Source organism: Ornithodoros turicata, chromosome 4 (genome assembly GCF_037126465.1).
Source record: "Ornithodoros turicata isolate Travis chromosome 4, ASM3712646v1, whole genome shotgun sequence".
Taxonomy (NCBI): domain Eukaryota; kingdom Metazoa; phylum Arthropoda; class Arachnida; order Ixodida; family Argasidae; genus Ornithodoros; species Ornithodoros turicata.
Window position 1 is genome coordinate 77261658 of NC_088204.1, and position 22836 is coordinate 77284493.

At 46.5% G+C, this 22836-nt stretch overlaps 2 protein-coding genes and 1 long non-coding RNA gene across 5 annotated transcripts; 1 reads left to right on the plus strand and 2 right to left on the minus strand.

Moving 5' to 3' along the window:
• Window positions 1-947: 947 nt before the first annotated feature.
• Window positions 948-5517, plus strand: LOC135393502 (uncharacterized). 2 transcript variants are annotated; one of them, XM_064623912.1, is made up of 6 exons: window positions 948-1233; window positions 1298-1511; window positions 2143-2374; window positions 3260-3468; window positions 4127-4260; window positions 4983-5517. In XM_064623912.1, the coding sequence occupies exons 1-6, from the start codon at window positions 1120-1122 to the stop codon at window positions 5451-5453; spliced, it is 1374 nt and encodes a 457-aa protein (XP_064479982.1). In that variant the 5' UTR covers window positions 948-1119; the 3' UTR covers window positions 5454-5517. The 2 variants fall into 2 exon arrangements, with proteins under 2 accessions (XP_064479982.1, XP_064479983.1); XM_064623913.1 differs by having other exon boundaries at window positions 948-1133.
• Window positions 5518-6255: 738 nt separating this feature from the next.
• On the minus strand, window positions 6256-11675 carry LOC135393504 (uncharacterized). Of its 2 annotated transcripts, none has more exons than XM_064623914.1 (3): window positions 11532-11675; window positions 7783-8273; window positions 6256-6800 (listed from the first exon to the last, which is right to left on the minus strand). In XM_064623914.1, the coding sequence occupies exons 1-3, from the start codon at window positions 11541-11543 to the stop codon at window positions 6416-6418; spliced, it is 888 nt and encodes a 295-aa protein (XP_064479984.1). In that variant the 5' UTR covers window positions 11544-11675; the 3' UTR covers window positions 6256-6415. The 2 variants fall into 2 exon arrangements, with proteins under 2 accessions (XP_064479984.1, XP_064479985.1); XM_064623915.1 differs by having other exon boundaries at window positions 6256-6773; window positions 11532-11673.
• An 8604-nt stretch (window positions 11676-20279) lies between these two features.
• Window positions 20280-21881, minus strand: LOC135393505 (uncharacterized). The gene is made up of 3 exons (XR_010422662.1): window positions 21751-21881; window positions 20489-20637; window positions 20280-20384 (listed from the first exon to the last, which is right to left on the minus strand). It is a non-coding gene; the product is annotated as an uncharacterized LOC135393505 (long non-coding RNA).
• Between the last annotated feature and the right edge of the window lie 955 nt (window positions 21882-22836).

Consider the following 22836-nt stretch of genomic DNA (forward strand, 5'->3'; position numbering starts at 1 on the left):
TCCCAGTCTTCAGCGGAATACTACCACGAATCAGCGGATACTGTATGCAATCGGCCACGCCACAGATGGTGGCCCGTAGTAGAGCCATAAAGGGTCAGTACAACCACTTCGCAATCCGGGTAACAGGCTGACCACCTGCGGGGAAGCAGGCAGCTGAGAACAGGCATGATTTTGAGTCTTGCCATCCAGGTTTTTCTGTTGTCTGGTTTCGCGCAAGCTTAATGCAGATAGAATATCGAGCTACGATCCAGATCAGTGTCGACAGAGTACATACGACAGTACATGGCGAAAAATACCGGCATACCTGGCATCGGTACCGCGTATTACCCGCGGAGAAAACGCCCATGCAGACTTTGACGAAATCTTCCCCTTTTATTCTTCAACTCCGCAAAAACATTTCGTTTGTCGCTTCCAGACAACCTCGCCATGTGTTTACGCGTTTTCTTTCTCTTTGTTTTCACTTTCACTTTTTTTGCTGCACGTATCGTGTCTCGTCACAGTTACAAGACTACATAGACAGACATAGTTTGTCCCTTTTGTCCTGGCCAATCTCACGGCCATCATCTCCTTGGTAGGAGGAGGAGAAGAAATCCAAAGACCGGAAGATTCTGTTCCTAGTGGTGGACGAAGAAGAAGAAGAAGATTCCCTCTGCGATCCTACCATCCTCCTTGTCCCGCGTGTGAAGCCGTGGGTCTCATTAGTCTTTAGAGATTACTCATTAGTCATCACATGTCATATATGTCATAAGTTACTTGGATCCGACTTGGCCTTAGTCCCCATCATTACTGCACAGACATAAACAAACATCTCACGCCCTTTTGTCCTGGCCAATCTCCCTTAGTGGCTCACGGCCATTATCTCATTGGTAGAAGAAGAAGAAGAAGAAGAAGATTCCCTCTGCGATCCTACCATCCTCCTTGTCCCGCGTGTGAAGCCGTGGGTCTCATGAGTCTTTAGAGATTACTCTGCACGAAACCCTGGCCAATCGCCCTGTGTGGCTAGTGGCCACTGTACCTATTGGTGGAAGAAGAAGAAGAAGATTCCTCTACGTGCCACGTACTCCATTCCGAATGACTTCATCTGCTAGACATAGCCCTGCCAGCAGCCCCAAGTAGTTAATGGGCCTGTCGAAGTGCGCCTCCCTCATTCTATTAACCTTACTCCTCGTCTTAGCGTGTGTTATTGTTGCCGTTTCTTTTCACTATTGGTCCATATACTACGACGATGATGAGGTATGCGGGTGCCATCTTTCGAACCATTGATGATTGTTTTCTTTCTCTCTCTCTCTCTGAACAGAAATTAGTGATAGATGAACTGGAACTGAACCATGGCAGCATGATGAACTTCCTGTGCAATAAGCGTCGCGCAGCCATCAAAGATGCCACCGTTCCACGGCGTACTAGGAAATTTCTTCCGCCTTTTGAGCCGGTGCCTCACTCACCGGGACGAACTCTCTTCTGCGTGTACGACCACGAGGCTGCTCGAAAACAGAGGCCCCATCCATACGATGGTACGTGCAAGGCTCACATTCCTCGGGTACAGTGTCGTGTACCTAGTTTCGACCCGATCTTGTACCGCTATTAATTTTGCAGCGAGTTATACATTCGTTGCCTGATACGAACCAGAACCATTGCCATGGAAAGGCAAAAGTAGTGTGATTCGAGCCCACACCCTTCGACTTCCGGTGAGAGACTCAGGTCCCCGACCAGAAATCGGAGGGTGCGGCTTCGAAATCCACTTCTTGCACCGTTTCAGTAGCAGTCATTCTTTAATCAAAATGTGCAGCTGGGTGTTATGAGGCTGAAGTATTCTGTTCGTCCTTCAACATTTTAACAATGTGTATGTTGTATTAATATAACATAACGCGCATATCACCACCTAAAGCAGCCCTTATGCTCCTGCCAAGCCTAGACCGAACTTTTTTCAGAACGTGCCTGCTACTTGAAAGATCGATCTCTTTTATAAGCTCTTCCTAACGCTATCGACATAACCATCGTCATCAACGTTCGGTGGCTTGGAACTGAATCTTGCTGACGTTTCTTCCGTGGTGTCGAAGACAGCACACACAGTGACATAGTGTGGTCGTCTTGACTTGACGCACTGTGACTTAGTTGAAGACATGACCGTAGACCCCAACGCAGGTAACGACCGTTTACCCTATCTGCCGAGGCACCTACCATTATCATATTGTCGGTACGTCATCTACTCATCGTTGGCTGTCGAAGCCAAGGGCGGCGTGGCTTATAAATGGCCGGATTTTGACGCACCACGAGGCGTACCCGGATTGGTTCGTCAGGTGACGCGTCATCACTACAACACGTCCCTTCTCGTGACAATTGGAGGCAGTGATCTGGATAACTGGAACCTGTCCCGGTTAGTAATCATGATACTCGGTCCTCAATGGCACAGTGAATAAGCCAGTACAGTTAAATCAGAATCACATAACATAGTTTATGAACTGCAGGAACAGCTACTTGCTAAGATTGGATTAGGTTACGTTACGTTACGTTAGGTTAGGTGGGTGTATTAGCTGCTACATTAGAGGAACCAGTTGCTAAACCAGCTACTTCTGTTTCAAAGTAACTTCTACTCAAAGACTCCTACCCCTCTTGGCCTCAGCTCTGCCATTGAATCTGGAGGCAGCTTCCCCATGTCCAATGCATCATGGTCTAGCGGGCCCAGGGCAGCACGAATATTAAGTCTATACGTGATGGCACTACGCAATTGAGAGGTGTCGATGTTTTCTTTCCACCTTGTGCATTCGCTCGAGGGCGATGAATTAACTCACGAATACGAAAAGATACGATGGAGTAAGTACTGGCTATAGGAGACTCGAGTCTACGCCAGACAACCTGAATGCGTCTGCACACATCGTCACGTACTGGTTGGGACAACGTTGTCTACGATCTCCAGCCCGTGGCCGAGCAGCCCCCTATCGGCGATGTCGAGCACGAAGGAACTGTACCAATACGGTCTCCGGAGGGGGGAGTCCACGCACCGCCACCTGTCAAGAGAGAGAACCATCGCATACTCCGCGTCGTCTGCTAGGGAGAGCAGTAGAGCGTGGCCTCCCCTTGGGGAAGGTATTGGTATAGTTCCTTCGTGCGCGACATCGCCGGTAGGGGATCGCTCCTCCACGGGCTGGAGATTTTAGACATCCGTGTCCCAAACAGTACTTTGCAAATCATTATCTTGGCTTAGCCGGCCGTGAAGTACACTGTGACTTACATTGCCTACTTTGGTACTTACCTCTCCTAGCTCGACCTATCTCCCCAAGTCCTCACACCAACTAGCTCAGCGTGTTCGAGGCTGGTTACAACGGAATCGATTCCACGGTGCCAACATTCATTGGCCCGAACCAGGCAACCGTTGCGGACGCCCGTCAGACAAGAGACAACTCGTTGGATTCGTTCGCACACTGAGGAGGATTCTTGGCCATAAATACATAATAACCATCACCTTACCTCGTAAGTGGCTGTAGATAGAGACCGATTCCGTTGGATAAGTTGGATAGCGTATGTTAGGATATGTTCGCGCAAGGTTACGGGATGGAACACCCGTGTTCTGCCGCTGAATATATCGTAGTCGTCTCACGACGGAAGGTCATGAATAAGAATTATTAAAACACTAGAGAATAGGTACGTCTGATTTGTCCTTTTGTGGGGACTCTTCTTGCCCTGGAGGTGTGGCACCTAGCCAATGAGTTTCAGTATACACGAACTCACAGTGAGATTCTTGTTGTTCTGGTTTCTTAATTGATTTCTAAACTGTATGTCGCACAACCAAGGTGGAAAAGTTCAATATAGATGCATATTAAATATTCTTTCTTTTTCATTTTTTTTCTTAATGGAACCTTTCCGCGAGTTCCAAAGAGCTTCAATGTTGGTGAATGCGCGAGTATCTTGTATAGGTAACATTTCCTTGTGAGAAGGCACGAGGACAAGGAGTATCCGTCATGCGTTCAGGACGTAGTACTCTTTATTTTTCTTTTTGCGAAACGGTATTTATTCTGCTACTTTTATCGTGAGTTTGGCTTGGACCAATAGGTGATCACCAGTTGAATCCTAATCAATTCAAACCGAAAAAAATCTTGGTCATCACGTTTTACCTTGATCGTTGTTCCAGCCTCTCATGACATCGTTTCATCTGGCTTTGACCTTGACGCCTTGTCAAAAGACGCCGATTATCTCCTAGCAACAACTCACGATTACAACAACCTGACGTCTAAGACGGTTCAATGTCCCAGCTCTGTTTCTCAGGTACTATCCTATGCTCAGGTTGGTGTGACTATCCTTAAATTCTGCAAGCGAGTGTTTCAAAAACAACCGTTTCCTCGGGGCCGTCCTCTTGCCTCAGCTTGCCGCTTATTCACTTCTTCAAAGGAACAGAAGAAAAACGAGGTATTGAGCTTAATTCAGCCGACTTGCAGCCTCTATCAAGAACGTCGTGAGAATATCATTACGTGCGTTGTAATAAATAGGCTGCATCTTTACTATCAGGGTTCAGGTGACGAACGGTCGTGTTCATCGCGGTGCTAATGTCGGCGAACCTATAAATGCACCTGTTTTCTTCTTGGCAATGGAGACTGGGCTGTGGTTCTCGGGCTGTAGCCTGCCCTACCACGGTGGTCACACAGTGGTAAAAAAAAATACCTAAAAAAACGCGGTGTATAAGTGCCACCTGTAAGATCGACTGCATGACCGATTTGTGTGGGGCCATGACCTGGCCCTGGAGAAAAGCCCTAAACATTCAGATTCACCAACACATGCCAGTGGAATGGTGTACGGCCAGTGACTCCATTGACCCCGTACGTAGATCGTGGTGTAGACGCCGTGCTGTAGACTGCCCATTTGAACAGAAAAGAGCAGCCCAGTATAAAAAACTTCCAACGGAATCTAAAGGATGCGAATAAGAACGGACAAACGCGACGTACTGTCCTGTTAAGACTTCTCCTTCTGAACAATAACTATTTTCCCACAAGGTGGATTCAACTTTACGTTTCTTGAGCGAACGCGTTCCCCAGCGCTATTGGAACAAGGTCTGTCCCAGCGTGTCCCTTGCGGGCACTGTCTTCATTGGCGATGGTCCTGGTCTGAACGTCTCCGTCCGCAGGCCAAGTCGCCATCTCGCCCACTACGAGTTCTGCACGTCATGGCAAGAGACGTCTAACGTCGACGACTGTGGGGTCAACCAGCGCGTGTTAGAGCTAGGCCTGGTCGAGACGGTCGTCTACGAGACGACGCGTTCCCTGGCGGTCAAGATGGAAGTCATCGACAAGCACGCGGCTCCCAACGGTGAAGCATGCGTGGTTGTGTACGACGTCGACTCGGATGATGTCGTCGGAGTTTGTAGCGAGAACGGAGTTCAAAGCCCCGTTACTAGGGCGCTGTATCTGGGCCAAGAGATAAATGACGTTGATTCGCGTTACATTGAGACTGTTGCCGAACCTTAGTATGTTACATCTATACGCGGTGTACCAGCAATAAATGTGAGACTATTTGTTTAGTGCGATGGTACGGGTATTACGTCTAGATGCACTCAATGAGTGTTACATTTAGCATGGGATATGGGCTATAAAACATTAAGCAACCCAAGGTATGTTTAGAGATTCCCCTGGTGCCTTTGCTGACAGAACCATTGGAGGTATAGGAAAGTTTCACTCCCGAATTCGAAGATGTGACTTGATCTCGACTTGACTAGCAGATACCTTGGAAGAGCGCCAATGCAATTCAGAAACCCTGCTCGGCTTGAAGCGTTCTTATGCAGCGTGCTCGATGTTGAACCCGACTTCGATAACGCTCCACTACGGCAGCTTGGGGGGAACCACACGACACTCACAATCTTATCTTGGCTTGGCTTTACATGAGCTGATGAGTCATCAATTTGTTTACAGCGACTTTGCACAAGCGTTAGTGCCAGATGACAGGTGTGGCACGAATAAGTTCTGACGCTAAGAAATGTCGCGTTTTCGTACTGCAAAGCACATTTTAAATGCAAACTTTAGCGAAAATCTCGCTCCCAGACGCACATTTCTAGGGCTGCGACTTGAAGTAAGCCAGCGGGAGGGTTCATGAAAGACTCAAAGCGTCTTGGGCGTGGACAGTTCTTGGCTGAGACTTGCATAAGTCAAGATGCGGCTTCAAGTCAAATCACATCTATGAATCTATGAATTCGACAATTTCGTAAACATACTGCGAAGTATACCCCTTATCTCGTATCTGAATTGTCACCCAAAGTATGCACTTCCACTGCAGTGATATTTCAATTAAGTCACAAAATATATTTTACAGTTCTGTACAACACAATCACGTCACTTTTAACTATGTACAAGAGAGATCTCATTGTCGACACAGTCTCGAGCTGAAAACAAGCTCAGTCCGACCGGCCTCGTCTCTCAGCATTGTTGATGTCTTCCTACTCTTCATTCTTGTCAGCGTCCTTATGCTCATCGTCCTTGTGATCGACGTCATGGTGACCCGCATCGTGTAGCCTCTCCATTGACTTTCCCTCACTCGTGTGAAGTTCGTCGGGCTTCAGGGCGGTACCGGGGTTGGCAGCACCACTTCTCCCTTCCGGGGTTTCCATTTGAACTATCGGGGGTTTCTTAGCGGCTCCTTCCGTTTCCTTGTGTCCAGAATCGACGTCTGGAACGTGCTTCGGCTTGCGCTCTGGTTTGTCATCTACGGGCTTCGCGGGAGGTACCGGGACGGGAGGAAACTGGGGTTGGCCGGGGTGAGTGGGGTACACGGTTAAGACGGGTGGCTGGGGTTGTCTGTAAATGAGGACGGGGATTAGGCCGCTGCAAAGACGGAAGAGAGAAGTAAGTGCAACAATTTATAAGTAACTTGACATTTCATGTTGGACAAGATACGAGCCGGAGTGTCCGGGGGCAGTGCGCCTTTCGTAGTGCGTGCAACGTGTGCGGGTGCAGCACGTGCTCATCATGTTGTGTGTGGGTGTTGTTTGTTGTGTTGTGTCCTGTTCGTGTTGTCATTTTGCTATCAAGTATAGACCGTTTCACTGTTTGCAAACAAACGGCGCTAACCGGAAGACCTACGGGGAACAAAACAGATTAACATGCGCTGGCGCTACCTGGCGGCGTGGCGCTGTCAAAAGGGTCTTTGCAAGCAACAACTGTAACCGGAAGACCAACGGGACGCACATCCAGCTATCGCGCGTCGGCGCACCCTGGCGTCGCGAAAGTGTCTATAGTGGTGCAGGTGCCAAAGCACATTTAGCAGAGTGGTTTGCGTTAGAGTCACTAAATTGTAAATTTAGTAGGACTTAAATTTAAATTTGTAAATTTAAACTTAAATTTAAATTTGTAAATTTGTAGGACTTAAATTTAAATTTGCGTGTAAATTTAAATTTAAATGTAAATTTAAATATGTAAATGTAAGGGTCAGTACATGGCCCAGTACAGTAAGTACAGTACAGTAAGGCCCAGTACAAGCCCAGTACAGTAAGTACAGGCCCAGTACAGTAAGGGTCAGTACATGGCCCATTAAATGTAAATGTAAATTTAAATGTAAATTTAAATGTAAATGTAAATTTAAAATTTGTAAACTTCAATTTAAATTTGCGTAACACATGCGGCCGGACCACTGTAACTGCTATGAGGGACTGCCAATTGACACTCATTTTCCTGTTTTAAATTTGCTTCTGTCTGTCAGTCTCTTACCCTATTTTCTACTCTGACACTGAAAATTGTCGGAACTGTTCAGTGTAAACCAAGATTGTACCCATAATTCGCGTGTTCCTTCAATATTTTGCATACTTACGGGTACGTCCCTGGGTACGCCCCTGGGTATGCCCCTGGCTGTGCCCCTGGGTGTGCTGCTCGAGGGACAAGCACCGTGGGTGGATAGTACCCTCCAGGTCCAACAGGCACGAGCCTAGGTACCCCATCATCCAGGCCGCGTCGGCTGACGACCGGGGGAACTTCTACGACAGTGCCCGGCTCAGCAGTTGGCGGTGGTGGCTTTCCTGCACCTGGCTGGAGTCCCCTTGGTTGGACAAACCCAGGTTGCTGGAGGACAACACCCGGTTGTTGGAGGAGGACGACTCCAGGTTGTTGCTGGACGTAACCCGGTTGTTGGAAAACGACGCCCGGCTGCTGGACGTACTCTGGTTGTTGATAGACGACTCCTGGATGTCCCTGTACGGTGTTTGGGTACGCGGGTACCGTGTAGAAGACGAGGCTACCGCTGCGGTTCTCGCTTTTTACGACCGCACCGGAGCAGACGGACGCCAGTGCGCACAGTGCCACCACCTGAAATATTAAAAGGAGAAAGTTAAAGGCATCCTGTTAGTCTTCACAAGATCTGCGGGCGTTATGGGCCGTGGCCAACATGCCCTGTGACACCTGCAGCTAGCCAACAGGCAGTGACGGCTACTATCTGCAGTCCCAACACCCCTGGCAGGGTGTCGTAGTCCAGTGACAAGAAGACTAGTCTTCGAACCATTGTGAATTGTGTGTTGATCTGGCTCGTATTACCTCCAAGAACTGAAGCCTTAGACGAAGCTATGTTCATTTTATTATTATTATTATTATTATTATTATTTGTTAATATATTCCTACTGGCAATGATTCAGTCGATTCAAATTATGCAGTGATTGGCAAATTGATAGACGATCGAAGAGGTCACCGCGCAGGCTCTTGCGGTTAGTTATTCAGCCATACATATTTATAACTACCATTGACACAATAGAACCAAACGCAAAGGCAATGACCTTTCGTTGACCCTTAGCTTCAGAATTCAGAATACACTGTGATGCACCTTTGCATTATTTGCAAGTTATGCAAATTTGTTATGCACTATTTACATTCAATAGCAGCAGGACGTGAGAGACATTAATTTGTGCACGAAGGCTATCATAAAGATCAAAAGGTTAGCGCAAACAAAGCACGCTTGGGGGCTACTCTTCTAGTCTCCAACCCTTTAGGTTCCATTTCCACTCTCAGTCGATTGTCTATTGTTCATGAAGACTCGAAAGGTCTGGATTGGTATAAGTGCTTCCTATTCCGTCAGCTAGCGTCATAGACTAACATCTCCACTTCGCCGTTGTGTCCAGGTGTCCATGACTCCCATCATCGTACATTTAAAAGCTGTTGATGTCACAAGAATAAATCTACAGCCTCCAAGCGCAATCACAGATGACGTCACGCCCAATGCGTCTTAAGGACGTCACGCTACGGCGGTATTTTCTTGGCGCTCGGCGAAAACCTTGCCACATTTGTTTGTACGTTTTTAACGCTAATCGTGCAGTAAACTGACTACATGACTCGAAAGGAATTCTAGGTATGCCTTGGAGCTCCGATTCGTGTGATAAGGATAGCGTTCATCTAATTGAAGCTGAAAGCGAAATGTACCCTCGGGGGCATAACTGATGTTGGAAGGAACGAAAGTCCTAACGGTGTTTAGCAGCTGGTCGTTTACACTGCCTCGATGAAGCAACACAGCCGTTTACGAGCTCAATGTCTTTTATTACTAGAACAGCGTTCGCTCTTAAATACGGTGACTGGTTCTCGTTCTCATCATTGGGTGGGGTGTATGTTAGATGTGGAGCAGAAGATAAATGGGGCTGGTATAGATAATTTATGAGTGTGGGTTTTCGTGAGGTGTGCCTACGCTGTCGTCGGACTAGCGATTAACGGCAAAAGCGACCGTTCGCAGGTCTATTTAAGCTTTTGAAAAACTCCTGCGTCTTGTCCGTTGTTGTTAGACTTCGCCTATCACGGTCGTGCGACTCACTTTGACGACCGGCCTCGGCGGATCAATAGACCTCTACCCGGGTAGACAGACTGAAATCGGAAGGGGAGGGCTGGGTTCCACGAATGGGCACTTGTTCGCTGCCTCCTACTGACAGAAAAGTAGGACCGAAGGTCGCGTTCCTTTCTGGGACCGTAATCCCCTCAAGACCGTGGCTTGCGGGCGCGACCTTGTTCGCCCCTAGCTTCCAGCGTAGTTCAACTCTACCAAATTGGTGGCGCTGTCGAGCACTATGACGTCATTTGTTTACAAACAGGGAGAGGTCTGTTGGTAGCGTGCGCGCCCGCCGATTCCAAGGGTGCGGGTTCGATCCCGGCTGAGGACGCCAGCAACTTGATGGTAGGGAACAAGTTGCTTATATAGACCCGCCGATAATTTCGATAATTTCTTCCGAAATGAGACGTAAAGATGGTTTGGCAGTCGGAGACTCATCAGTTTCCTAAAGAGCTTGGAAGCTCAAAACGAAACCGAAACTACCAATTGAGCTAAGCTGACACGCCTCACCAGTGACTTCCAAGGTTGCGTCACGTGAAGGGACAAATCACATCCACTCATTCCACTTTCATTCTTACATGTTTTTCTCACTCACACACACACATTCATGCGACGGGGCGATGCAAGCACTCTTCTCCAGCCCAACTATACACACACAGACATACAGCACGCCCGAATGTCGGCGCAGTTCCCCCTGAAGTCGGCCCAGGACGCATACTAATCCCCCTCCCCAGGTCTCCCATTCCTTCCTGCTGTCCTCTCTCCACCTGCTGTCCACGTCTGTACCTCACTCACAGTCACACTTGCTTCGCGGCACTGCCATGGAATTTTAAAAAATAAAAACACCTCGCCCCAAAAGACTTTGCAGCAGCCCCAAAAAGAGACACCTCTGCTGCGAATATATCTTGTGCGATTATATTCCGGAGTAGTCACGTGATACGGACACAGAGAGTGGCGATACCGTATATACCCGATAGAAAGTTCCGACCAAGTCCCAGCAGTGCTAGAGCGCGGTGGAACTTTTCTGTTCCACAAAGAAGACCGAGAGACACAGAACAGAAGACGACACACGCATGTCTGTGTCTCTCGGTCCGCGGTGACATGTCCGTGTCCGTGCCTCTCGGTCTTCTTCGCGGATCTACACCACCTAGCTTGCACCCTTTCCCTTGTTCCTTAGAAAATTTTCAGTGCAAACAACTCAAAATGTCGTTAGTAGATGGGAGGTTTACGTCGTCATGGGTCGTTTTACGTCGTTAACTTCTCAGTTGTTCTGTATTAAAGCAGCTCATGCTTCTCAGAACTAGTACATTTTATATCGCTTATAATCTACCTATAACATCTATATTCTATAACTATATAATGCAGGGAAAAAAAGCCATTAAAAAAACAAGTAGATGATACTAGACGTTGAAAAAATGGCTAGGAAGCAAGCGAGCTGGTGAAGATGATGCATAATGTAAAAAACCCCGAGACTAGGGAACACGAAGGGACAGACTTCTTGAGACTTCGTGTTTGTGTCTGTCCCTTCGTGTTCCCTAGTCTCGGGGTTTTTTACATTATGCATACTAGACGTGTTTGTTATTCAAAATTATATATTAAGATGGCTTCTATGGCTGCACGCAGAGAAACAGATACTATATATATATATATAACTATATAACATATAACATCTATATACTTTAAGAACAGATTAATGTAAAAATAAAAGTTTAATATAAATATAACAAAATAATATAATAAAAATAATAAAAAAGTGTTCTTACCAGGACTCTCATGATTCTCAACGTTGTGCGACGGCAGTGATGAAGGAATAATCCGTCAGTGACCAGCAGCACGGGTGGTTGTTTGGTACTGTAAAGCGGTCAGGGGAACCTGACGTCCTTTATAACGGAGAGAGAGTGACGTTCGGCCTTGGATGGATATCCCACCCTGTTATGGCACCGATATCGATGCGACTCAACCCCTCGCACCCTGAGCATTCTGTTAATTGCCTTTCTTTTCTCTCTCTCTCTCTCTCCGGTCGTCGTCGTCACCCGCACCGATTTTTCCCGCTTGGTTTTCCAGATGGGAAAGAGGGTTCGGGAACTTTCGAACGTCCGGTACACGTGCGGGGGTTTATTCGTGTGTTCTGTTCTATATTTAAGCACTTTTTTAAATAAAAAAAAAGGTCAGGTTGTATTTGTAGGAATGTATCGAAAGGAGGATGTATGATACTGCTCTCTCGTTCGTGGAGGCGGTCTGGGTGATTCATTAAGAGTTGCGCGAGGGTTGTGATCGCGCTGTGCAACATCAGTCTCGCATGCGTCCGGAACCGAGAGCTAGAGATTTAATCTTTTTCCTCACCCGATATGATATTGGCACCGCGAAGCACTTATGGCTGGGCTCCTTGTAATGGATAGCAGGATATAGAGGATAGCAGGACGGCGTGAGAGACAAAGCGGTTAGTGTGGCGACCTGGACTATAGCTTCAGGGGAAACCGTGCAGAGACTTTTTTCTTTTTTTGAAAAGTCTGCGGGAAAACGTAGGGAAAAGCTGAGGCAGCGCGGTCGGTGACGGTATTCGCTCTCACGACCTCGAAGTCAATGTATATATATATATATATATCAGTAGCTTTTGAGTCGCTATGAGGCCAATGCTGTATGAAACGTCCTGGTGTATTTAAGTAAGGCATGGCTCACAAGCACCAAAGTAAAGGTGATAATTTGTAGAATTCCACATCATTGACTTTCATATTCTATACTTTTATTTTTATTTTATACGTCCTATCGGTTATTTCTTTTTGTTAAGTTGTACGCGTTTCATTAAAAGTGAGCTTATTTCGTTCCACTTTTCATTCTTCATCTCGATTACACTTTTTAACCGACTGCTCTAATTAAAGACAATTGTGCCGTTGCGATGCTACGATGTTCTACGAAATCTGTAAGACTCGCGACAGCGAAATCGGAACCATATGAATGGGGCATCACGCGGGACCTTGCACCCAGCCAAGCGTTCCTTGCGAGACTTGCCGTGAAGTGTGACTTCGACCTACTCTTTCACGTGAGCTACAGCGTCTTTCCACGCTCGCCGACTTCTTTGAAGAAAGCAGCCGCCTATTACGAAAGAGACTCCGCACGCGAGCGCGCTGTCCTTCTGTAGCAGACTCCATCTAAGGAATTATAAATTGCAAAGAAGGTTCCACGCTTTCGATTTCGAAATTTTGAGCACATTTGGCGTATGTCTTTCGGTGTTTATTAGTTTTTACGAAATCGGCGTTATTCGATGTTCTTTTTTTTTTCGGCGCGTACATGGATTACCCGACAGATATCGGCGTCTAACGCATCGAAGTGCTTCTAACGGTGGCGTATTACAGCTAACGAAAAAGTGAACGGACATTTTTCTCAACCATCGTATTTCTGTATAGTTTTCTGATCTGCATCATCGACTTGCTGGTCATGCGCAGCACTTTATCTCTGTCATCGTTCCTGGAATGCCCCTCTGTATTCGGTGTTTTTCGATTAAAACCGAAAACGCGGAATCCCAGTTACAAAGAAACAAAACGTTGCTCGTTGGCGTTCTGCGACTGAGAAGTTCTTGATGCTCATTGGCTAAGCGCGTATTCTTGCATTGATCGTGTATATACACCAGCTTGAACATAACGTGAGAAATGCGTACGCGGCTATCAGCAGCAGCACATGAACAAAAATGCTGCCCGGGTGGTTCATGCGCTGGTCATGAAGCCCGTAGAGGCATCAAAGTTGCGTCAAGCCGATGTATTCCAGCAATAAAGGAACGTGTCACCTGGGTTTTGGTCTATGATGAAAATGATTAAACCCCGAGGACATGGAACACGGAGACGATCACGAACAAATCCTCGAACACAGTCTATGTGACAATGAAGAAATGGCTAGGAAGCAAGCGAGCTGGTGAAGATGATGCATAATGTAAAAACCCCGAGACTAGGGAACACGAAAGGGACAGACACAACACGAAGTCTCAAGTCTCGCTCTCTCTTGAGACATCGTGTTGTGTCTGTCCCATCGTGTTCCCCAGTCTCGGGGTTTTTACATTATACAGTCTATATGTTCAGAAATACATACGCAAATATGACGATGGTGGTAATTCATGGTTTTACGTCGCGAGTCAAACAGCGATCATGAGCCACGGGTCACAGTGGTCGGTCAGTGGATTTAAGGTTTCCTTCTTAAGGTTACTTGAGCCTCCAAACATGATAGTGGTTGATGAAACAGGAAAAATCGCACCGAGTCTGAAGAACACGTCTTCTCCGTGTCCTTTTATGTACCTCGGACACAAGAAAATGGTTCCTGCTTCAGCTGCACACCAGCTAGCCTGCCTTCGCTTACTCTGTTCATCCGTTGCTAGTGGCATTCGTCGTTTTCACTCTCTAACCTTTCCTCTTTCTTTTCTTTTCTTTTTTTCAGGCATGCCTTCAGGCAAATGAGTTTGCTGTTGTGTACCCGTTGTACGACATATACTTTCCTTCGTAGAAAATGTTTTTTTTTTTTTAACTCTGTCTTCTTTATCCTTTTCTTTTGTTTTAAGTGTGCCCCCCATTTTCACGCGACATTGACAGAAGGCTGGGTTGCACTTCCGTGAAGGTTGGAACAACGCAGCACTTTTATTTTAACGATATGATGATGGATTTGTTTCGTCGCTAAAGGCGGTCATGCTCTTGCACAGAGTACACCGTGTTTCCAACTTGCTACTTTTCTTTGTTTCGTTTTTTTTTTTTTTTTTGCTTTTTGTTGTTTTTTTCTTTCATTCCATTTACCTTTCTTTTCTTTTTATTTCTTTTTACATTTACGCAGCGACTTACGCTAGGGTATGCTATAGTCTTTAAAGGAAGTGCTTTTCAGTTGCGCTCAACATACATTTGTCACTTCAATACATACGCTAAGTACGCGTTAATGGTTAGATCACGTGACTGAGATGACTGCGTAAGATCGCTGATATGGTATGTGGGAACATTAATCCAGGATCTGTAGATCTGGATCGAGAATCTGGAAGGTCCTGATCATCTAGCTAACGAGCCTGAGATCTTGATCATCTGCATCTTGGAATGGCCCGAATAATAATATCGACAAGTGCTTGATAATCTAGAACTAGATAACGGTGATTCTTAAAATCGTACAGACTTTGATCACCTATGTAGATGGTTGGTGATTCTGAAAATAACCCACTTGATCGCCTATAGATAATAAAGATTCTTATTTTGTTATATCCTGAAGATTGTAAAATAATGAATATCATTAAAATGGTGATAATTTAAATCCGCGACGATCTAGGTCACGAAGCTCGATTGGAGCCATTGGTGATCCTTGTCAGGACTCGGAAGAAAATCCGTCATTCTTCCGCGGGTTGCTTACGCAACGGAAAACACGTAATAACGGTTACCTCACGGCGACAGGTATACATAACAGTGAAAGCGGCGAGTCAAAAAGACATTATACTTCGCTGGGTGCAGGCGCGCAATCGCGTTCTAGATTTCGCCACCTTCCGGCTAATGTCCGTCGGGTCAACGCCTTCATATACTTCGACCACCTGTCTTACGGCCAAGCTTACAATCGAGGGGAATCTACAAAATACGGTTGTTTATCGACACGCTTTTGCGAAAAGGGCGAAAGCGTGGGATTTCCGACTCTCGACCGTCTATGCGGCTCACCGGCTGGTATGTCCATGACCTGTGCGGTGCATAAGATGAGCTTCGACGATAAAAGCGCTAAAAGAGACAAACACAGACGACGCAACATATAGAGCAGTGTTTCCCAAACTTTTGGCGGTGACGGACCCCCGGAAGCGATGAGAACCAATTCACGGACCCCCCCCCCCCCCCACACACACACACACGCCGTCACAGCCAGTGCATAACCAGCAACCTCGTCAGCTGCTGCGTGCTTTCGATACAGCTTCAGAAACGATTCCGGACTGGTTTCTTCTTCTTGTTTGTATGTGTATGACGCGGACAAACGTGCATTGCAGGACTTTTCTATCAGAAATTAGAAGCTAGCCGTTGAAGCATGCTTGTAGCAATTTTGGAAGTTCTGGGTGTTTGGAAATCGGGCAGCATGTACGAGCGCGTGTTTGTGGAGACGAAAATCCTCACTGAAATGTGAGAGACGGTCGCGGACCCCCACGGACACTCTCGCGGACCCCCAGGGGTCCGCGGACCACACTTTGGGAAACACTGATATAGAGCACTACTTTGCACTATTAGAAATGTACCAACAAGCCCAAATGGATGTTTTACTGAACATAAGATGAGCGCACACAAGAGTCTCGTCATAGGTGAAGATTTGATTTGATTAGTAAAAGGGGAAAAAAATGGAGATGTTAGTCTCGAGCCACTCGGGACTGGCTACTCCAGGACGCGTTATTCAGAAATGAAGAAAGTGGAACTACACAAATATATACACTTTGAAACGGAATAGATGAAAACATCGCCACAAAACTTGGCACCAAGGGCAACAGTGTAGGACAGTTCACGAGTGAAAATCTCAATGCACAAAAAACAAAGATGATGATGATAATTGGAGGTTTTTGGCGCAAAAGACAAAAAACAAAGAGCGTCACAATGTGTCAAAAAGGTCCGTCGAGACGAGAAATTGCACAAGGGCGCGTATGGCAGGTTATGAGCTGATTTCCGGGCCAGCACCCAAGAACCTTTTCGGTGGTGTATGGACCATTATCCAGGCGGGCCAGCGATGACACAAGGGTACAACGGTGTGCACTGTACCTCGGGCAGTCTTGCAGTATATGATCTCTACGTCTTCAACTACATCACACGGACCGCAGTGAAGATATAACCATCAAGGCAGATGCTAACGCTCTGTTACTGTATCCCGCTATACCGACATCGGGCCAAATAGAGGGGCAGATTGGGACGGTATATGGACCAGGATGGTCCTTTCAGGTCGGCTATTCAAGGAACCGCGGTTTTAAAAAGAAGGTGACCTCCATTGCCAGCTTCGTGCCCACCTTGAATAAGTAATATCAGGCACTGTAAAGTTTTATTTTCTTCTTTTTTTTTTTTCTAAGTGATACGATAAAAATAAGTTGTTAACGACTGCTTGAGGCCCGGGTAAATGTCAGAAACTGCGGGTAGATGGCGCAATATTATACCGGAGACGATGGTGCACTATAGGATAGAACCCACTGGCGCCACCTTAGGTTTTACCTTCCCTTAACTGTTCACGGTGACCCGGGGTTCGAATCCGTGTGCCGGCTGTGCTGTCTGGGTGTTTTTCCTGGGTTTTCCACAGTCGGGGGGGGGGGGGGGGGCTTTAAGACAAATGTCGGCACAGTTCCCTGTGAAGTCGTCCCAGGACGCGCTATCCTCCTCCCCCCGCCGCGATAGTCGTGACGTTGACCACCTGAGCTGCGGCAGGCATTCAACCACCACCACCGCCACCTTCCTTTAACGCGCGAACTTTAACGATTTTTAGTTGAGTTCAAGCCTGCTCAAATTTGAACAGTTCCTTTCAGAGATTGTCCAAGAATGCGTGTTGGAGGAGAAAATGTCTCTCTTTTGTTCTTTTCTTTCTTTTTCTTTTTGTTTCATAGGTATGGAGTTTCGTTTCCGCTCAATTCATCGTCAATAAAACGGGGAAAAAAAAAGAAAAAACTAAACCGTGTTAGGAACGAGACGACACAATTTATGACGAGGCTAATAACAGCTTTTACGTCACTTTGCCCCGTAAACATCACGCAGAAAGACGTACGGCTCAGCAACTTCTCTGCCATTTCTATGTTCTCTGCAACACCAACCTCTTGCCTCGACTTGTATGTCCTCCTATATTTCCTGTTTTCGCAATTAGACATCCTTTCAGTCGTCCTAAACCTCCACGTGCTCCGTATTCACTCACTCACTCCATGTGCTCCGTTCGATAGCGGCAGGTTTTCTCCTTTCCAAAATCAAGGTCCGATTTCATATCACCCGACACGTTCTCTTCAGAACCGTTTTTTAGTTCTGGTTTTCTTTTTGCGGGTGAAGAATTCGTCTTCGGAAATCTTCTGGCTGCCTGAACTTGCCGTAAAAACCCTCAGTAACGACGATAGCATCTCCTCCCTGAGAAGTGCAGCTAAAAAAAGTCATTCTGCACTGCGTGGCTCAGAAGCAGTGAACGCTTTGCACCTGCATAGTTCCCCCACTGTCCGCCGTAGCCTTGAAGCGTGTTTCGTCTGCGAAAACAACTACTGTCGTCTGCAACCTCAAATGACTTCTGCGCGCTATGCCGCTGAATTGCCCCGGGATCAGAGGGTAAATCCGGGGTTTATAGAAAGGTTTTTCCCCCGAAAAATACGTTTTTCGGAGAATTCGTTTGGTGCATTGGGTTAGATTTGTTATTCGCGAGGATTCGTGATAAAGTTTGGGGGAAATTGATGATACGCCGGATGTTTGGGTTGGCTTCGATGGGGGTCGTCGGGCGTGTCGTCTGCTTCCGGTGTTACCGAGTCAGTGAGTTAGTTCGGCGTGGCTGTCAACAGCGCTCGAAGGTAAAGTATGATCAATCAGTTGAAGATGTCACGTGATCGTATCATTTATTAAAGTGCGCAATTTTTAGAGCGAAGGTCACGCTGGTGAGTAAGCTGTAGGAACTCATTTTTTCTGTCGTGTGAGAATGGCTATATGGCTACGAATTAACATCCGTTCAATGTCAAGCTGGTGATCTCATAGTTCTCAAGAATCATATTAGCAATGGCCGTCAAAGAAGTTCCCTACGGGTAGACCTGCTGGTAGAATAAATGCAGCAACTAACTGGAAAAGGTAAATTTGATCTACAAGTGTCAAGATGACCTCTGCGACAAGAGATTCCTGGCGCTGATTGTCACTTAATGTCCCGATAACTGCCTTCTATCATTCAACCGTCATTTTGCTTGCGACTTCTGAGAACGTTGAAATCGTTCGTCGCCGAGTGTTATGTATACCAAGAAGGTACCGGCACTTGTAGATGGTACTGGTACCGAGAAGGTGCGTGTACCTGCGACGGCTTTGTATGGCAGGCGCAAACCCTGCCCCTAAACGTCCGCGAAAATACGAGAAAAGACAACAACCGGGATTCAAACCCGAGCCCCCTCCATGTCTGTAGACGTGGTACTCAGAGAAGCATCCCATTCCTAACCTCACGGGTGCCGGCTAAGTCAAGAAGAACCATGAACAAAGTATGGCCCACATCGCTTGCAAGTCATATTGACGCCTTTAAAATGTCTCGCTTTCACCCCACAGCACAATGACACGCGCGTATGACGTCACTTCCTCTTATGGAATTAGGCGTCCGTGTTGCGCTTAATTTGAAAGTCAAATAGACTACCTCACTTCGCGAGCGTGGAGACGTGCCAAACACGAGAGACACTCGATCTCCATAGTATTTAAATATTTCGTACCCGCTTGTTCCATACTACTTTGTAATGCAATCGAAACGCTTAGTAATCACCCGGCGCTAGTGCGTCGAGACTTGCGTGACTCACAACGCACGATTTCGAAGCGAGGAAAGTCTTCGAACAAATCGTCTGGGCCTTTACACTGTGTATAAAGTTAGATAATCAACGCGGGCGAAAAAACGATTACAGCCCCCCTTTCATGTGCAATCGCTGATTTTTTTGTTTCATATACGTGTGGAAGCACGTGGGTGAAATTTCGTTCTTGGTGCAAGCGTGCGTACTTTCCAGAATTTACGTAGTCTCTTTTCCGGGAATTGATTGATCGTCGGTTGAGAGCGTGCCTAATTGATTGGCTATTAGGCCGTAGTTATTATATGCTCGGAAGATTATTGTTAGAGATGGGACGAAATAGTTTTCCGAATCCGAACCCACAAGGAAGGTTCTACGAATCAAGGAATCTTTCGAATCCTTTATTTAAAAAAAAGAGTTTAAAACGCCAGGGGAAAACACTTCCACTGAAAAGTGTTTGGAAGGAGACCTTAACATATTTCTGTGATGAAAAAAAAATATAGTTCACTTTCGTGAGAAAACAAACCCATGTACTTCTTAAACGCAATATATTTGACATGTTGTTCATCCACTACAGGAAATACATAAACTCTCGAGTTTGAGCTCTTCCTATAAAACTACACTGTTAAAAAAAGGGTGTACTTTAACTCCTTTTTTTGCCACATATATAACACCCTTTTGGAGAGTACAATTACGCTCAAAAGGCAGATGTCTCCTCACTCCTTCAAGGGAGTAGCATAACACCTTTCTCCCTACTAGAGAGTAATATTACTCCCCGGCAGGGAGTAATGATACTCCCTTGAGGGAGTGAGGAGACACCCTTTTGAGCGTAATTGTACCCTCCAAAAGGGTGTTATATATGTAGCAAAAAAATGAGTTAAAAGTACACCCTTTTTTTAACAGTATAGTTCTGCCCTGAGGGTAATTACAAATAAATAAATAAATAAATAAAGACTGCTGCTGTATAGGGCATGCGTGTAGCTACACTAGGCCCTGCTTGGCTGCGAATAGTATATCGATACAAGACAAGCTGCGGCACTCTGTCAACGCATTATCAATGCGATCGGTTTTTATCGGTTTTTTATTGGACCAATGGTTTTTATTCTTTCACATTCTATCGCCCATTTCGGAAGACGTCGGCTGCTTGAGCCACCTCTCCCCGTTGAACCTGGAACGAAGAAATGTGGAGCCATTCACCGTCGGAGTATGTGACGCAATCGAAGGAGAACGCAATAATTAGGATTACGCAATAGAAACTATATAATGCCTTACACGTTACGCAACATCGCGAGCGTAGGAAGCCGAACATCCCATGGAAGGTCTCGGCAGTCTTCGTCCCGATGCTTGAAAGACCATCGGAAGGTAGCTACGGGGTGAAGCAGGGTGGATGTCACGACGAACACCAGGCAGACCAGTAGAGTCTGCGAGTCATGCAAGAATTAAATTAAATGTCCAAATTGCTTGTGACATCGATATGTATGGCCTCCGTGGAACACTAGATGTCTCGCCTAGATAAACTGTTGGCACGAGCCCTATATACTATTTTATTCATGCTATACTATATTCATACTACTTCATTCATACTATTCATGCCCGTCTGTGTTACATACTGCATACACACGTCAACACAGCGAAATTTCTACGACGCAGGGAGTTACGCCATAAGTCCGACACCACCGTGTTCGAACGTTTAGCACTATAACTTCGCGCTACGAGGCTGAATCAGTTTGAAATTTTCCAGAATTGAATTTCCTTGAGAGCTTTATATGTAGGGCCTGACTTTTTAGGCTTAAACCCGTATCCGCCCGATATTTACCCCCCGAACAAAATCTGCAAAATTCGGGTTTAACCCGAATCTACCCGAAAACATCCGGGTCGCGTGGCACACTCATAAGCGTGCATTAAAATAAAGTTTGACAACATTGCTAAACATTAGTTCCATGTTAAGACAAATTTTTATTAAACAAAAAAAAATCACCCGAATGCACCCGAATTCCTGACGACAGAATATGCCGTAACGGGATTTAACCCGAATACACCCGAATTTTCGAATGAAAAATATCACCCGATATTTACCCCCCGAATTTGGCCAAAAATAAAACCCGAAAAAGTCAGGCCCTATTTATATGTTGACAACACGATGTATTGAGTAATTACCTATAGGAGCATGGTATGCCGGCAGTGCCGGATTTACACTGGTGGGGGCCCCGGGGCACTGTGCTGTGGGGGCTCCCTCGCGTATTCTGTCTATTCAATATGTTATTCGGGGTCGATATCCGTGGACGGAGGACAGATTTTTACCAAGTTTCCGTTTCAGGGATGCGTTTCAGGCACGCAAAACAGATTTCCCTTGGACAAGACCTTTACTGGTGGGGGCCCCTTTGTGGTGGGGGCCCCGGGGCAAGTGCCCCGTCTGCCCTCCCCTAAATCCGGCACTGTATGCCGGCACGGGTAACACACTTTACATCTCTGCAAAAAACACCGGCGGCTCACAGCTCTGTTGCTAGAAGATCGCTCAAAACAACGTTGCTTACCACAGAAGACAAGATGATATTTACAGTTCCATGAGCTGCAAGTCCGGAGAGTATCATGGTTAATAAGGTGAGCGCGGCTGTTCCAGAGCACAACGGGCAGTGATCACGTGCGGATATGATGCTGATGTCATTGGTGCTCTCGTGTAAAATCACGAAGGATGGATAGGTCGGGCAAACGTGGATTCGTCCGCTGCATGTCACTTAAAGCTGACTGCTCTGTGACTGCACAGTTCCCCTAGAAGTCGGCCCAGGACGCACATTTCCCCAGGGCGTCAGTCGTGACGTTGCCCACATACGTGAGGCCGACAACGGCAAGCCCTTTCACCATCACCACCACCACCACTCTGTGACCGCCTGGTCAAGCTGTTGGGACAACAGCCTTGAGACCGAGACTGGGAGGTATAACCCGGGGTTAGAATATACTGTCCGCGCTGTTTTTTATGTCTTCCTCGAGTTTGCCGCAGACTGACTAAGGCAAATGTCGATACAGTTGCCTGTGAAGTTGCCTCAGAATGCACGATCCATCCAGAACGTTCGGAAGGCTCAACTCGATGAAGCCGGCTCAAGGAGCTGCACATGGAATGTTGTGTGTTAGCCTTAAACCCGGTGAAACACGTTTTCACAGACCGTCTTTCATCACCCGAAAAACCCCGAAAACAAGTTTGCCAAAGCGTAAATTCAGTCACCAATACGGGCGTTGGAGAACGCTAAGCACCGCGTATTCAGCACAGCCGTTCGGCATGTCGTGTCCATCCGAAATGCGAGAAGAGCGTTTTATCTATGTACGTATTCATTTTGCACCCGAAAATCAGCTTTTACACCCGATATTGCCGGGTTCTTTTTTTTTTTTCTTTTACAATTCCTAGAACAAACAGAAACGATTCCCCTCACCCCGACTTTGAAGAACACAAAACAGGTAAATACAAGGGTGTACAGCTGCACAAAGCTGTCGTAAATAGTGCTAATAAATGTTACGTGTTCTCTTATGTTAACATAAAAGAAGCAGACACCACACTGCACTGTGCAGGTGTTGGTGATGGTGAGACTGCTTGCCGTAGTGGGCGATGCTATATAGACCACTTCCTG